The 15,252-nt window shown below is 35.8% G+C and overlaps 1 protein-coding gene across 1 annotated transcript in view; it reads left to right on the top strand.

Annotated features, from left to right (window-relative positions):
- Positions 1-504: 504 nt before the first annotated feature.
- Positions 505-15,252, top strand: part of LOC306871845 (electrogenic sodium bicarbonate cotransporter 4-like) — a 33,732-nt gene continuing 18,984 nt past the window's right edge. The window contains exons 1-8 of the mRNA XM_079420034.1: positions 505-672; positions 4,815-4,870; positions 7,164-7,391; positions 10,068-10,200; positions 11,421-11,581; positions 11,780-11,932; positions 12,638-12,730; positions 13,657-13,712. Of these exons, the coding sequence (XP_079276160.1) occupies positions 4,816-4,870; positions 7,164-7,391; positions 10,068-10,200; positions 11,421-11,581; positions 11,780-11,932; positions 12,638-12,730; positions 13,657-13,712 (879 nt within the window). The 5' untranslated portion in view covers positions 505-672; position 4,815. The remainder of the gene's footprint in view (positions 673-4,814; positions 4,871-7,163; positions 7,392-10,067; positions 10,201-11,420; positions 11,582-11,779; positions 11,933-12,637; positions 12,731-13,656; positions 13,713-15,252) is intronic.

Raw genomic sequence — 15,252 nt, 5'->3', positions numbered from 1 at the left:
TAGTCAATATATGTCAAAGCACATATCCTGACATTGTGCTGTCATTTGTGTTCATGAAAAAAAAGAAAAAACAGCTTAAGGCCACAAAATTGTGAATCCCAGCTGTAGGAGAGAAGTCACGGAGCAATAAAAAGAAAAACAGTTGGGTAAGTATGGCCAGTTATGAGATTTTTGTTGCCATTATTTGACAAAGAACGTGATGTTAAATATATTCATAAAATATCCATGTTTTAAATGTATTCTCAAAATGTAATAAGGGGTTATGGCCAGTTCAAACAAAAAACTTGTAACACTTGTGCATTCCGACACAACCAATTTAAAATGTTAGGATTTATGGTTGTGGAGTGAATAGTCTGGTTAAATGAACAGATGTGGACATGAGAGTGCACAGTGTCAGTAATGTCCCTCTACACAGCTCTCAATGGTTCATTTGCCTGAGTCCCAGTTATCTACTTATCGACCTTGTCACAAGTCCATAGCATTGACTCACTTTGTGGATGTGTTAGCATGAGTGGGTGTGTGTGAGGGCTGAATAACTGGGAGAGGGTTGCAGATTAATTCTCTTGTTCAGTGTTCAGTTTTTGTCCCATGTTCCATAGAGTTGTACTTCCTGTATTGATGAGTCCTTTTGATTTGATTTACTCTCCATCCGTGCACTGCTACTGAGATCAGGTAGGACTTTTACCAATCATGTATTTTTATTTTTAAAATCAAAACTTGCTCTGTGTTGTAGCTCTTTTAAAAAAAAAGGAAAATGGGATGATCCGTTGAGCAACATGAAACATGTTGTTAGGGTTATGTGACTTATGCATGTTTTTATCTGCATTTGGGTTGTTTGGGTGTCTCCGCTGCCTGTGTAAATCATTGTTTGCATTTAGAGTCTTTAGAACTTTGTGTTTTTGAGGTAAAGTGGCATTGCTCAAATGTCATTTTACAGATATGGATTACTGTGGCTCGAGGAAGTTTTGAATTCAGTTGTTTTTTTGTAATCTTTTTACAATTTTACAAAAGATGTGTATTCTATTTCAAAAAATGTATCACAAAAATATTAAGCAGCACAACTGTTAAAGCTTGATAATGAGAGCTGTTTCTTACGGAAGTTCTAAGCGGCCATGCATTATTATATTTTTTCTGTCTTGTTTTCTCGTGATCACGACTTAATTTTCTCGTGATCAGGACATAACGAGTTGTTTTGTCGTTATCACGACTTAATTTTCTCGTGATCTCGACATAACGAAAGTTGTTTTGTCGTTATCACGACTTAATTTTCTCGTGATCTCGACATAACGAAAGTTGTTTTGTCGTTATCACGACTTAATTTTCTCGTGATCTCGACATAACGAAAGTTGTTTTGTCGTTATCACGACTTTTAACCACGTTTAACCACGACTTTGTTTTGTGGTTATCTGGACATAACGAAAGTTGTTGATCTCAACATAAAAACCGTTTTCTCACGACGTAATTGTAGCTACCGTGAGAAAATCAGGGTCGCAGTTGCAGACCCGACAGCCTCCTTCTCAAGTGTCCAACACTTATGTGTAAGTTGTCAATCACTGACAGACACAGAGCTAAAATGGCCGAGTATGAATATGCATGACAAGTATTCTATCATGGATCAATGTAGTCGGTCACACACACAACACCTTCAACATTTGGGATGGTACTTATACCATATTTTTATTTTTATTATTTCAATTTGAGTGAGTCCCTAATCAAAGTAAAAGCGAATCCGATCATCCATGATGCTGCGATGATGCTGCTTCTATAGCATTTTCTCATGCCGAATACACAGATAAAATTAAGTCGAGATAACGACAAAACAACTTTCGTTATGTCGAGATCACGAGAAAATTAAGTCGTGATAACGACAAAACAACTTTCGTTATGTCGAGATCACGAGAAAATTAAGTCGTGATAACGACAAAACAACTTTCGTTATGTCGAGATCACGAGAAAATTAAGTCGTGATAACGACAAAACAACTTTCGTTATGTCGAGATCACGAGAAAATTAAGTCGTGATAACGACAAAACAACTTTCGTTATGTCGAGATCACGAGAAAATTAAGTCGTGATAACGACAAAACAACTTTCGTTATGTCGAGATCACGAGAAAATTAAGTCGTGATCACGAGAAAACAAGACAGAAAAATTATAATAATGCATGGCCGCTTAGAACTTCCGTAGTTTCTTGAGCAACAAATCAGCATATTAGAACAATACTGTATGTGACACTGAAGACTGGAGTAATGGTTGCTGAAAATTCAGCTTTGTAGGAAATAAATTTCTTTTTTTTTTTTAATAAATTAAAATAGAAAGCACTTATTTTAAATAGTTCATTTAAATTACTGTATTTTTGATGAAGTAAATGCAGCCGTGGAGACTTCTTTTAAAACTATAAAAAATTCACAAAGCACAAACATTTGAACTGGAGTGTGTGTAGAATAAAAGTTAGAAGTAAACAATTAAAAACGAGCGATGACATTTATCTGTATGCATTTTAATGCATGAGATAATCTGCAGATTTGATAAGACAAAAGACTTATTATTACTGAATCGGATTTCATTTAACGTGATGAATATATTCATGTTTCTTTGTTTGCAGATGGCTTTGGCATTTTTTACATCCTATTTAAAGGGTCCTGTGAGCAGGACCCATTTCATGCATTTTGATCACTGCACGGTTTAGTTAGATGTTTATTTTAATAGCTTCCTCCAATGAAAAGTAAAATGTTCATGGTGAATTAACGCTGACAATACTATAAATCTGAGCATTGCTCCTAAACTAATGAGCAACTGAGAGAGTGTATAGGAAAATGTCCAATTAACTTTTGGCAATGTGGGTCTGTTTAGACGGAGTGCGAGTGCCTGACGTGAGAGAGAGTAGGGAGGTTAGCGAAAATGCAGGAAGAGAGCGAGGACACTGAGCCAGTGCTGTAAGTGGGTTGAGTACAAATGTGGACCCATTGATTGAGCCTGTGAGTGAGAATGGCCAACAGCATTTCTCTTTTTCCCCCTTTCACCATTGTTCTTTCTCTCTTGCTCTGCTGGCCATCGGGTGTGAAGGACACCAATGTGACAACTAATTATCCCGTTTGGAACCCCACAGAGCTAATCAAATGCAGCACCATTCCTCCTTATTATGATCTACAAGTTTAAGCTTCCTCACTTGAGCAAGTTTCTAACGGATCTTAGCTGGAACTATAGAGCAATCCTATGAATGAATGTTACAGAAGGAAAATATCATTATGATGCATAGGCCCGGTTTTACAGACAGGGCTAAGACTAAGCCAGGATTAAGCCAATTAGTTCAATAAGGACATTTAAGTAATTTTTATAAACATGCCTAGAAAAAAAAACTTTACTGGGGTGCATCTTGGGCCAAAACAGAGGCACTGATATATTTTAAGATCAATCCGTGCAAGTTTATTTCAGTTGAAACAGCTAAGATTTATATTTTAGTCTAGGACTAAGCTTAAGCCTTGTCTTTGAAACCGGGGGATAATATATTAGCTGCATTATAACTTTAGATGACCTCAGTGAAAACCAATTATCATGTTGCTTTTAATGGTGCACACATTTATGTATACCAATCGAAAGATTGTTGTTGTTTTTTTTTGTTTTTTTTTGAAAGTCACTTACACTCACTGCATTTATTTGATCAAAAATACAGTGAAATATTATTACAATTTACAAAATATGTTTTGTAAATTATTTGATTTTTTTTTTATACATATTATAAAATGTTTTTTTTTTTTTATTCCTGTGATGCAAAGCTGAATTTTCAGAAGCCATTACTAGCCATTAAGACATATATCTTCGGTCATCTGTTCCAGATTCATATACATTATTTTTATTTATTGTTAAGTCTTACTATTTAAATGTTGTCTGTTCTCATGTCAGATATGTATGTATGTACCAAGAGCACCTTAAAAACCACAACAAATTCCTTGTGTGTCTCCACACACTTGGCGAATAAAGCTAATTCTGATTCTGAATTCACATGATCCTTCAGAAATCGTTGTAATATTCTGATTTACACCTAACGTTATTTAGTATTATATAAAATATTTAGTAATTTTTTGGGGCATTTCAGGAGTTTTTTATGAATTGAATGAATTTTCGTGAATACAAAGTTCAAAAGAACAGCATTTATTTCAAATAAATCTTATGCAGTGTTATAAATGAATTTACTGTCATTTTTGATCATCCTTTCTGAATAAAAGTGTTACTTTCAGAGGTTTTGGATGGGTGATCTGTTTTATTTCAAATTGCACAGGAGTTAGAAAAATAAACAATTTACTCAATGTAGTGTTCACAAAAACTGTGTGAACATTTATTGGACATTTATTGAATTGCATTCACAATATTTGTAAAAGCCTGAGGCGGTAATTCTGTTTCACATTTGTAATAAAATCAGTAATTGAGCACATTTCATTTGTGCTCAAAAAGTGTGTATGAAAATCATAACCTGTGGAATTATTCTAGTGGCTTTAAAGTGAAGGGAAGAGACTGGCCTTGCAGTTGGACAGCACAAGTTTTCCTCCAGCTCGTGTAATTATGTATCTTTCCATCGGTCATTTGCTCTGTTAATTATTTCACTATTGATCTGCTATTGGCAGTGATTCAGCAAACAGCTCAATGCCCAGTGTGTGCCACTGCCGCCAGTCATGCCCCTGACCTTCTGTTATGATGATCAAAACTCATAACAAGAAAGAGTGATGATTTGAAATATTTTCAAGATGTTACAGAAATACACATTTGGTTTACATTCTTTCTTATCAGTATTAAATCATCTTCTTTGTATTATCTCAGGATGGACCATGATCGAGGCATGGACAACAGTCGTTACCGTTATGAGGAGGAGGAGGGTGAGTAGACTTATGAAACCACACACACACACACACACACAAATATGAGAGCTGAATGGTTAATCAGGCGATCGGCATGACAGTAGTCATATGTGTATATTGATCTAATTGAGCACATTTTAGCCTTGCTCTTAGTTAGGTTGTAGAAAACTGAAGATAAATGTAACGTGAAATATTAAACAAATAACTAAAGAAATAATAGTCATTATTTCAAAATAATTATTGTTATCAGATCTTTTAATTTTGCCACATTTGATGAAGTAACAAACGAAATGGGGTCATTGAACATTAAAGTAACTGTATTGTAGTTTTGTGTACTTTTACGAAATTGGAGACAACTAAAGTTAAGTAAGTGAATTCCACTTACTTAACTTTAGTTGTCTCCAATTTCACAAAATTAAATATATAACTGTTATAAATATATAACTGTGGATAGCTGTACATGTGTATTTGTTGCAGCTGTAAAGCCATCCACTCATTTTGAGGAATTTCCAATACATACTAAACTCACAACTTGCATACTAAACAGATGTGTAGGGGCAGAGTGGGAAAGAAACAGAAGCCATACACAATATTAGAAGTCAGTCTACCATCAGAATGATTTTGAAGCTAATATGTGACCCTTGACCACAAAACCAGTCTTAAGTCGCTGGGGTATATTTGTAGCAATAGACAAAAATACATTGTATGGGTCAAAATTATCCATTTTTCTTTTATGCCAAAAATCATTAGGATATTAAGTAAAAATCATGTTCCATGAAGATGTTTAGTGAATTTCCTACCTTAAATATATCAAAACTTCATTTTTGATCAGTAATATGCATTGCTAAGAACTCCATTTGGACAACTTTAAAGCCGATTTTCTCTGTATTTTGATTTTTTTTTGCACCCTCAGATTCCAGATTTTCAAATAGTTGTATCTCGGCCAAATATTGTCCTATCCTAACAAACCATACATCAATGGAAATATTATTTATTCAGCTTTCAGGTGTTGTAGAAATCTCAATTTAAAAAAATCTACACTTATGACTGGTTTTGTGGTCCACGGTCACATATTTTCAAGTAAAAAAAGAAACTTACATGCATTTGCATTTGCATTGAACATCACTCTATATGAAATTGCAGCAATAGCAAACGATAGTGATCCAGTCAGATCCAGATGGACAAAATCCCACCCTAATGTAGGCTAGTCCCATTCTATATTTTGAGAAGCCATTTCACTCGGATATACCTCACTCTTTTTACCACTCACCTTTTCTTTTCATTGTCTGTTCACAATTTGACAGACACCATTTAGGAATTAAAGTGTCACACACATCCGGCCGTTTTGCCACCTCAAAGAGATAGAAAATTAAACATTGCACAAAGCACATTATGTCCAAATTAGTGAATTTATTACTGTACCAGCAGCTAAAAACATTTTTCACATTTCCTCTCACTTTCAGTCTTTTCCTCCTCCACTTCGCATCTCATAAAACATACAGTACAGTAAGATGAGGGATAATTATAGTTAAAATGACAAAAGTAACTGTTCCCCGAGGGAGAAAATAATATATGAAAATTGTTTTTGATAGTCAATCTTGGGGGTGTTCTCCATCCATATTACATATTCTCCATATTACAAAATGTTATTAGAATTTTAAATACGTTATTGTTATATATTTAAGCATTTATTTAAGTTATTTATTCCTGCAAAAGCAAAGCTGCATTTTCTGCACCCAATACTCCATTCTTCAGTGTCACATGATCGTTCAGAAATCATTCTAATATGCTGATTTGGTACTCAAGAGCATTTCTTCATATCGTAAAGGTTGGAAACAGTTATATTTGTGTGTAATTTGTCTTTCCAACAATTTCCTATAATAATTAGATGAATTATCAATTGAGAGTAAACTTAAAGAGTATGTTTTGTCTTAGGGCTAGATATTCTCTTATATTAAGTGTTTGTACTTGGACTTTGACGAACAAATCGTTGCAAAGCAGCTCTACAGGAAATTACGTTTCCACAATATATTTATATATTGCAGAACCTTAATATATTTAACTTATGGAAGTATGAAGATTTGATTGCAAATGACTGTAGGTCATTTATTGATCCTACAATGTCAGTATTGAGGGATACTGAGTCAATAGTTGAACCGGATCATGCCACTTTGGTCACTTGATCATGTTTGTTTGAGTGAGCAGAACATTTTCTATGGAGCATGAAATTACTTTCCAAAATCAATGACATCTAAGACATTGAACAATATGTTATTAATCTTCTTATCAAAAAGTGTTCTGCCTTCCACAGACCAACAGTCTATTTATATTGGTGTGCCAGTGCCCCGCGGTTACCGGCGCAAACGCAGAAGGAGACGTTCGTCCGTGTTGAGTCGTGATGCAGCTGCAGCACGAAGACTTAGACACGACCATCACAGACACGAACACTACGATTCTGATGACAGAGACCGCTATGATCTGGAGGCGGGAGGTCTGGATCAACCAGAGCGCAATCTACCACCAGACATCAACAGAACCAGTGAGTCCTTAATCAGCTCCGAAACAGAGCTAAAGTCATTCAAATTAGTGTTTCCCGTATTACATCATATGATGATACATATGATTGAGCAGGATGTTAACTTAAACCTTTACCAACACAGAACTTTCCACATACTTCTTTATTGCCAGTATGGTGATCCAACAGACTTGTGATCCAAAAAAACAGGTAGAATCACAATGGATTCTATGCATATAGGTGCAAGAGATAGGAAAGGGTTAAATTAAAAACCCTGGGAGGCAATAGAGGAAATGTATCTGAAAGTTAGAATGCAAATTCAAGGGGACTACAGGGAGCAGTACCGCCATACATTTCTTTGTTTGTGTGTGTGAAATGGAGTTGTGCTGAGTTTATCGGATATACCCCGCACCCTCACTCTCAATCTCGTGCTGAGGCGAGGGCAGGATAGAGCCGTCACTGCAGAATAGAAGACCATGAAAAACAATTATGGTGATGCATCTCTAAACGCATGAGAATAAACAACTTGCGATGTACCAAAGTTTGCAGTCAGCACAGAACAGAGAAATAAGCACACATTCAAAGAAAATGCACTTTCATTTGTTACATTTATGCTATATTAGTTTATAACTTGTCATCTATAAAATGGGCCATAGTTTAGGTCAAAACAACATACCATGCTACATTGTATTATTTATGAGTTCTGATTTATAAGTTACATTTAGAATAGAGCTGATCAGTAATCCTAAAACCCAGAAGAGATTTAAAATTAGCCATGGATTTTCTAAGGAATTTCCAATGGGTTTTTAGAGAGGATGTTTTTGATTTATGAGGAAAATACGCTCTTTTATGGTATACAGTCATTCCTCAAACATGAATTTTAATGGCTGTGGCTGTGTTTTTAGATGCTTGCAGGTGTTATTTTGATATTATATTTATAGTAGTTGTTTATATTTTCAACTAGCTTTTATTTGTATATTTTCATTTTGCATTTTACTTTACTTACTTACTTACTTTTGTCATTTAGCAGACGTTTTGTCCAAAGCGACTTACAAATAAGAAAAAGTAACTAAAACTAAAAGTTACAATTCTATAAATACTATATAAAAAGTAAAGTCGTGACGTATTGTCAAGTATGGTGACCCATACTCGAAATTGGTGCTCTGCGTTTAACCCATCCAAGTGCACACACACAGCAGTGAGTAGTGAACAAATGCGCACACACACACACACACACACACACCCGGAGCAGTGGGCAGCCATGCTGCAGCGCCCGGGGAGCAATTGGGGGTTCGGTGCCTTGCTCAAGGGCACCTCAGTCGTGGTATTGAGGGTGGAGAGAGCGCTGGACATTCCCTCCCCCCACCTACAATCCCTGCCGGCCGGGGGCTCGAACTCGCAACCTTTCGATTACGAGTCCGACTCTCTAACCATTAGGCCACGACTTCCCCCACTATATATACCCACATATTTAAGAAAATAAAGAAATTAAATAAAATTGACACATGCATATAACAACATTTCAATAATAAACATATAAATGAAAAAACTAAAATAAAAAGCGATACTTCTATCCCTTGCCGGTGTCCCTGCCCGGTGGAGTCGCACGGTAGAATTTTAATTTTAGTTTAGGTTTTATTTTTTTTTTATTTAACCATTTAACACTAGCATTCTACTACTTGGTTTATATATATAAGACACTGATGCTAACTATTTTTTGAAAAGGAGCTACAATAAAAAAAATTTTGTGTGCAAAATCTTGCAAAGTCATGTTGAATCAGAAAACTGGATTTTTTTTGGAAAACATTTGATTAAGGTACTAAATTTTTTTTCAAATAACATTGAACATACACCTTATTTTTTATTAATTATTTAAAAACCACTGCCATTAAATCCATAACAAATTAAAGGAACCCATTAGCCTTCATAATTGGCCTTACAAATTAATATCATGACTACGCAGCTCTATTATTGAAAACCTCCCATTTTTTCAGCATTATGACATGGATTAAAAAAGGCCATAAACTACTTTGCTGCTGACATGAAACTCAAAGTTATCTTCCTTCCCTCACTTATTCTCAGCTGTGAGTAATTACAACTCATCATACACTGAAAAAAAAACAAGTCAAATTTACTTAATTTTTTTTTTGCAAGATTTTGCACACATTTTTTTAAAAGTAAAATTTAAGTATGGAATTAAGTCAAATCTACTTAACTATGTTATGTAAAATTAGCAAAGGAAATAAGGCAATTTAACATGGTTGATGAGTAATTTCTACTTAAGTTTACTCTGCAATACTCAGTCACAGTTTGTAAACTTTACTCAAACAATGTGGCACTGACAAAAAGCACGCTCTTAAAGTATGGTTCACTTACAAAGGTTTCCCTTTTAAAAACAAGCACAGTGTGGATTCTCGTGCAACTTCAGTCACAGCTCACAGCTTTAGTCCTCACACAGAAAATTAATGAACAATGGCTTACGCTGCGCCAGTGTTCCTCCAGGCACAGTCAGCCATCACAACACTAGATCAAATAAACCCAGTGGGTGTCCTTGTTGTTTCTTCTCAACTTTTGGGCACATACTTTCACTGGTGCTGCACTGCACTTTTTATTTATGAAGGCCAACTCATTCTGTCATCTGACTGAGCAAAATCCAAACAGGCAAGTTTTCAATCACTTCTCTTCCTGTTCATCTCACAGTGTCCCCAGCAGCAGAGCGACTGCGCTACATTTTGGGGGATGATGAGGAAACCATGCCCACACCCACTCTCTTCACCGAGATGGACACGCTGCAACACGAGGGCGACGAGCTGGAGTGGAGAGAATCAGCTAGGTAGAAAAACATACATACAAATGCATCACCTATTGGAAATTAAAAATGTGTATTTTATATTATAATACTTCTGCCTCAGTTTAATATGCATCATAGATTCCTGTGGCTCTGTGGCACTTTCAAAACATTGCTGAGCTCTGTAGCCATAAAGCTATGGATATTATTGTTGACTAAAATGAAAACTTAAACTGTTATAAACATTTCTGTTAATTGAAATAAGGCTGAAATATAAATATTAAACAAAAAAAAAACTTTAACTAAATGAAAATAAAGAATGTTCCCTAGGCAACTAAATAAGTTGAAGAGCTCAAATTAAAACTAAAAGTGTAAGTAAAAACTAAAACTGAATTAAAATTAAAACCAAATTACATATAACTTAAACCTAAATATAAATATTTAAAAAATAAATGACACAAACAAAATTGAAACTAAACATGCAATAAAAAGTCAAAATAAAAGCCTATTTTAAAATATTAATAATACTATACTTAATACTAAAATAACACTACTACTAATTAGTTATAGAGAATGTACTGAGCTGTACCAAATGAATCAAAAATGGAAGAATGTGATATTTGTTTATTTCATCAGAATGCACAGATATTTGTCATTTACAAATATCTTTTGTATATACGACATTTTGCCCCCAAAATGTCGTTTAACAACAGGGGCATGCTAACCAGCAACACAATAACCCCTTGACTCATAAAAACCCATAAAAAGCATTTTGTTATGTTATCATTTTCACAAACAATGACATTTGTTTAGAAATCATCATTATTGTTGTACTACCATTTGTTGCCTCTAGTGCATAGATCCTTAAACCAAGGCTGGCCTGTGATATCCTTTGATCTGGGCCGTCATGTCATATCACAGGAGGACTGCACAAAGCAAATTTTAATTTCTAATTTATCTTAAACGTTACAAAATTTATACATTTGCCTTGGAGATAATATAAGTGAATTCAATCTAAAAACATGTCATTTTTTAATGTAAAATGGTTGCCAATATTTTCAGCCCATTGCCAAAAAATCAGATTCCGATCAAATTTGATTTATGGCCCTTCATACTAAGATCTAGTCACTTCTGCTGTAGTGAGACAGAAATTTCACATTTCACCTTAAAATAAACAGCATTTGGGCCTGAACAACATCGACATCAGAAACTTCCTTTTTTCTCTGCTTGACTTCAACTTTGTGTGTGTGACTGCATATCTGCAGGTGGGTGAAGTTTGAGGAAAAGGTCGAGGAGGGTGGGGAGCGATGGAGCAAACCCCACGTTTCCACGCTCTCCCTGCACAGCCTGTTTGAACTGCGGACATGCCTACAGACAGGCACCGTGCTGCTGGACCTGGAGGGCTATTCACTCCCACAGATAGTCGGTGAGCAACCAGCCTCTTTATTCTGGGTGCTTGTCCTTTAATGGGGGGGGGGGGCACTGATGTGTTCTGAACCATCTCAACCTTTGTACAGCATATATCGTTTTGCATACTGAAGTGTTTTTTTTTTTTTTGATGCATTATAATGTTTTGCTCTCATACCGGTGTACTTTTCAAAGCAAACCACTTTGTTTCCTGTAGATGACATCATCGAACGTCAGATAGAGGAAGGGTCGATCGGTCCTGAGCTGAGAGACAAAATCAGCTTTGTCCTGTTGAGAAAGCATAGACACCAGACAAAGAAGCCCATCCATCGCTCCCTTGCAGATCTGGGCAAGTCTGGCTCTGGAGGCAGTGAGTGTTCAATCTTTAAAACGTCTCTGTTTCCTGTCTCTCTATCCATCCCTACTCATATTGTGCACAACAGGTTGAAAAATGAAGGAATACGTGAACAGTAAGTAAACTATAGCACTGCAGTGGAATTGTAGTTTTCTGTTGTCAATTTGCAGATGTGTTTCTGTGCATCTTCAGGTATAATGCAGCCTAATTGCTTGTTTTTCCTAAAATTACATTTCGTCTGAAAATGATCATTATCTCCTCACACATAATGTTCTGCAGAATCAGCAGAACATTCAGGTTGCTATTTTCCACACAAAGTGGGTATCAAGCTCAGGAAAGGACAAAATCTAAGATTTTCAGTGAATAAAGACTTTGGATTTGTCACACAAAAGTGTATGGCTTCAGAAGACAACTTTTATGTAATGCTTTCATCCTTTTTGGAGCTTGACAGCCATTGGTCACCATCCACTTTTGTTGTTTATAAAAGACTGACACGGCCTTTGTTAAATTCGACCTGACCATTGCTGAATAAAATGATATGGGCTTTAGTTGACATAAGGGTGAGTAGATAACAGACTTTTTTGGTCCCAAATCCCATTTCACTTCTTCCAGTTATTTCATTGCTCTCCTTTTTTCAGTTCATTAGCATCAACTTATTAGAAAAACACTGTCTGCATAATAGTTCATTAAAAAAGTTGCAATCTTGCTTGTATCTTATAGCTCGGAGCCCAGCCCGATCCCCTGCTGCTAGAGCAAATTTTAACCGCTCAATAGAAGATCTGCGAAGCAAACAAGCCAGCTATGGCCGACTACGTGAGTCTACATGCTCCTATTCATCCTGTGATCCTTGTCTCCACTTTTAATTATTCTACTCATCTAAAAAGTGTCAGTGATGATCTGTTAGTTTGGTTGAAACCAGTTGAAGAGTTCATTCTGCTCAAGATAGTGTGATTGATCAGCTTTTCCTGTTTTAAATTGCACTATAAATAAAGCTTTTTCATTAGTGAGTGATGTCAGATTAGTTGTCAAATAGCTAGCTGGTGAAGTAAGACTTAAAGGGATAGTTCTCCCCAAAATAAAAATTCTGTCATTAATTATTCACCCTCATGTCATTCCAAACCTTTAAGACCTTCGTTCATCTTCGGAACACAGATGTTTTTGATGCATTCCGAGAGCGCTCAGACCCTCCCATAGACAGCAAGGATCCTACCACGATCAAGGCTCAGAAACGTAGCAAGTGTACGCCGTTTATGTAGTTTACGCTTTGATCTGAACGTAAACAACATATCGGCGTACATTTGTTGCATATGTTGTTTACGTATGTGATACACTCCAAAATGGCGCTAGAGGGGGACGCGGAGGAGACGAATTGTTGAATAAAGTTGTTATATTTGTTTTCTTTGCTCACAAAAAGTATTCTCGTAGCTTTGTATAATTACAGTTGAACCACTGATGTGTCATGGATTATTTTAACGATCTCCTTGCTACGTTTCTGAGCCTTGATCATTTAAGGATCCTTTCTGTCTATGGGAGGGACTGAGAGCTCTTGGATTTTATCAAAAATATCTTAATTTGTGTTCTGAAGATGAACGAGGATCTTACAGGTTTGGAATGACATGAGGGTAAGTAATTAATGACAGAATTTTCATTTTTGGGTGAACTGTCCCTTTAATGATTAATTGTGATGAAATATTTGTAATGACATTTCATGTGTATAATTTGTGCATGCGTGTCTGCAGGCCACGCTCAAAGCAGGAGTATGAATGACATTGCAGACACACCAAGCACAGACCAGGTGAGTCACATGGTTTCACAATGTGTCTTCATCTATACATACAGAAAGAAGCCACAATTTGTCAAGGCACAAACGCATTTGTATAGTTCACAACAGCAGCTGCAAGGATCTATGGTATTTGCTTTGAAGCTATTTTTAGCTGCCGTGACCAGTTTTCCAGACTGACTTCACAAAAGCAATTCTAGAAATTAAGGTCTCTTTCGCTTTCTTTAGCATCATTATATTGGAATGTGATGTATTAATTTAAATACATGAAATTCATATTTTTTTCTTAATAAAAATAATGCTAGTGCTACTGAAAACTGGAAATCACCAAACCGCCATTCCTTTATAAGAATTGACATTTTACAATTTGAGTCAAGTGTATTGATGTATTTGACGTAATGTTGATTTTGTCAAAACTGTGCTTGTACTAAAAAGAAAACTACAGCATATATGGTAGTATGTTCTTATGAAGAGGACACTGTGATTATGTGTGGCTCTGCTGTTCTGATGTGGCATGCTTTGCCGTGGCCTGGTGTCTGGGTCGGTATTGATCTACCACTGGGGAAACGTGCCATCTGACTGTGTGGTCCTCGTGCTAAGCTCTCACATGCCGAGGGATACCCGGGAGCTGTGGCCTGATCCCTCTGGAAAATGGTGTCACTGTTTCAGTTTGGTCAATGGGTGCACAATGTATAAGGCTATAGCCATCTGTCACGACACTTGTTTATTACTGCCCTGCTTTTGTTGACGAAGATATATTATAACAGCAAGTTTTCATGAGTAAAAATCTCCTAAACAAAATGATTTTGTCCCTAAGTCTATATATCAGTAGAATCAGAAAACAGTCTTTTTGGCGAACCGAAACTGAACTTAATTTATAAAAACCGAATGAGTATTCGAGTATGGTAACATCTACAGACACAACACAAAAATGCTTGATTTTAACATGTAGACTACCGCTCAATAAAAATCCTATTTTAATTAGGCAAGGATGCATTAAACTGGTCAAAAGTTGAATTTTCTATTCATCAGAATCCAGCATCACATTTTTAATAGTTAGTTTACAAGTATTAAACAGTAATTTTTCATTTTTTATTAAGTTTTTAAATTGTAATTTTATTTGATATTATTACTGGATTTCACTGATCAAATTAAGGCTGCCTTGGTACTCATAAGAGTCTTCCTTAAAACAACAACAACTTTTGAATAATAGTATAAATCATTGAAACAATAATTGAATATTTATATCTAGACTTCCCATTTAAAACCAAGCCTTATTATAGAAATAGGAAAACCTAATTTCACAGCCTCAAAAGGCTGCCGGTATAAATTTTTGTAGGACTGCTAAAACCATTTCAAGTTGTTTATAGAGATAGGAAAATTTGAAATGTTATCCAAAGGTTTTTGAAATAGGCCAAAGTAGGAACACATTGAGCTTCGTCTGCCATAAACCAGCGGAGCCTTTCAGAAACTCCATTCTTACGCGTGCCTGACATACAACATGAAGTTGAGATCAAATCCTTAAACACGAACGTTGTAATACTAGGGGACTTAT

Source organism: Barbus barbus (genome assembly GCF_936440315.1).
Source record: "Barbus barbus genome assembly, chromosome: 6".
NCBI classification, from domain to species: Eukaryota; Metazoa; Chordata; class Actinopteri; order Cypriniformes; family Cyprinidae; genus Barbus; species Barbus barbus.
Note: the sequence above shows the minus strand (reverse complement) of the source record. Positions and strands in the feature narration are given on the sequence as shown.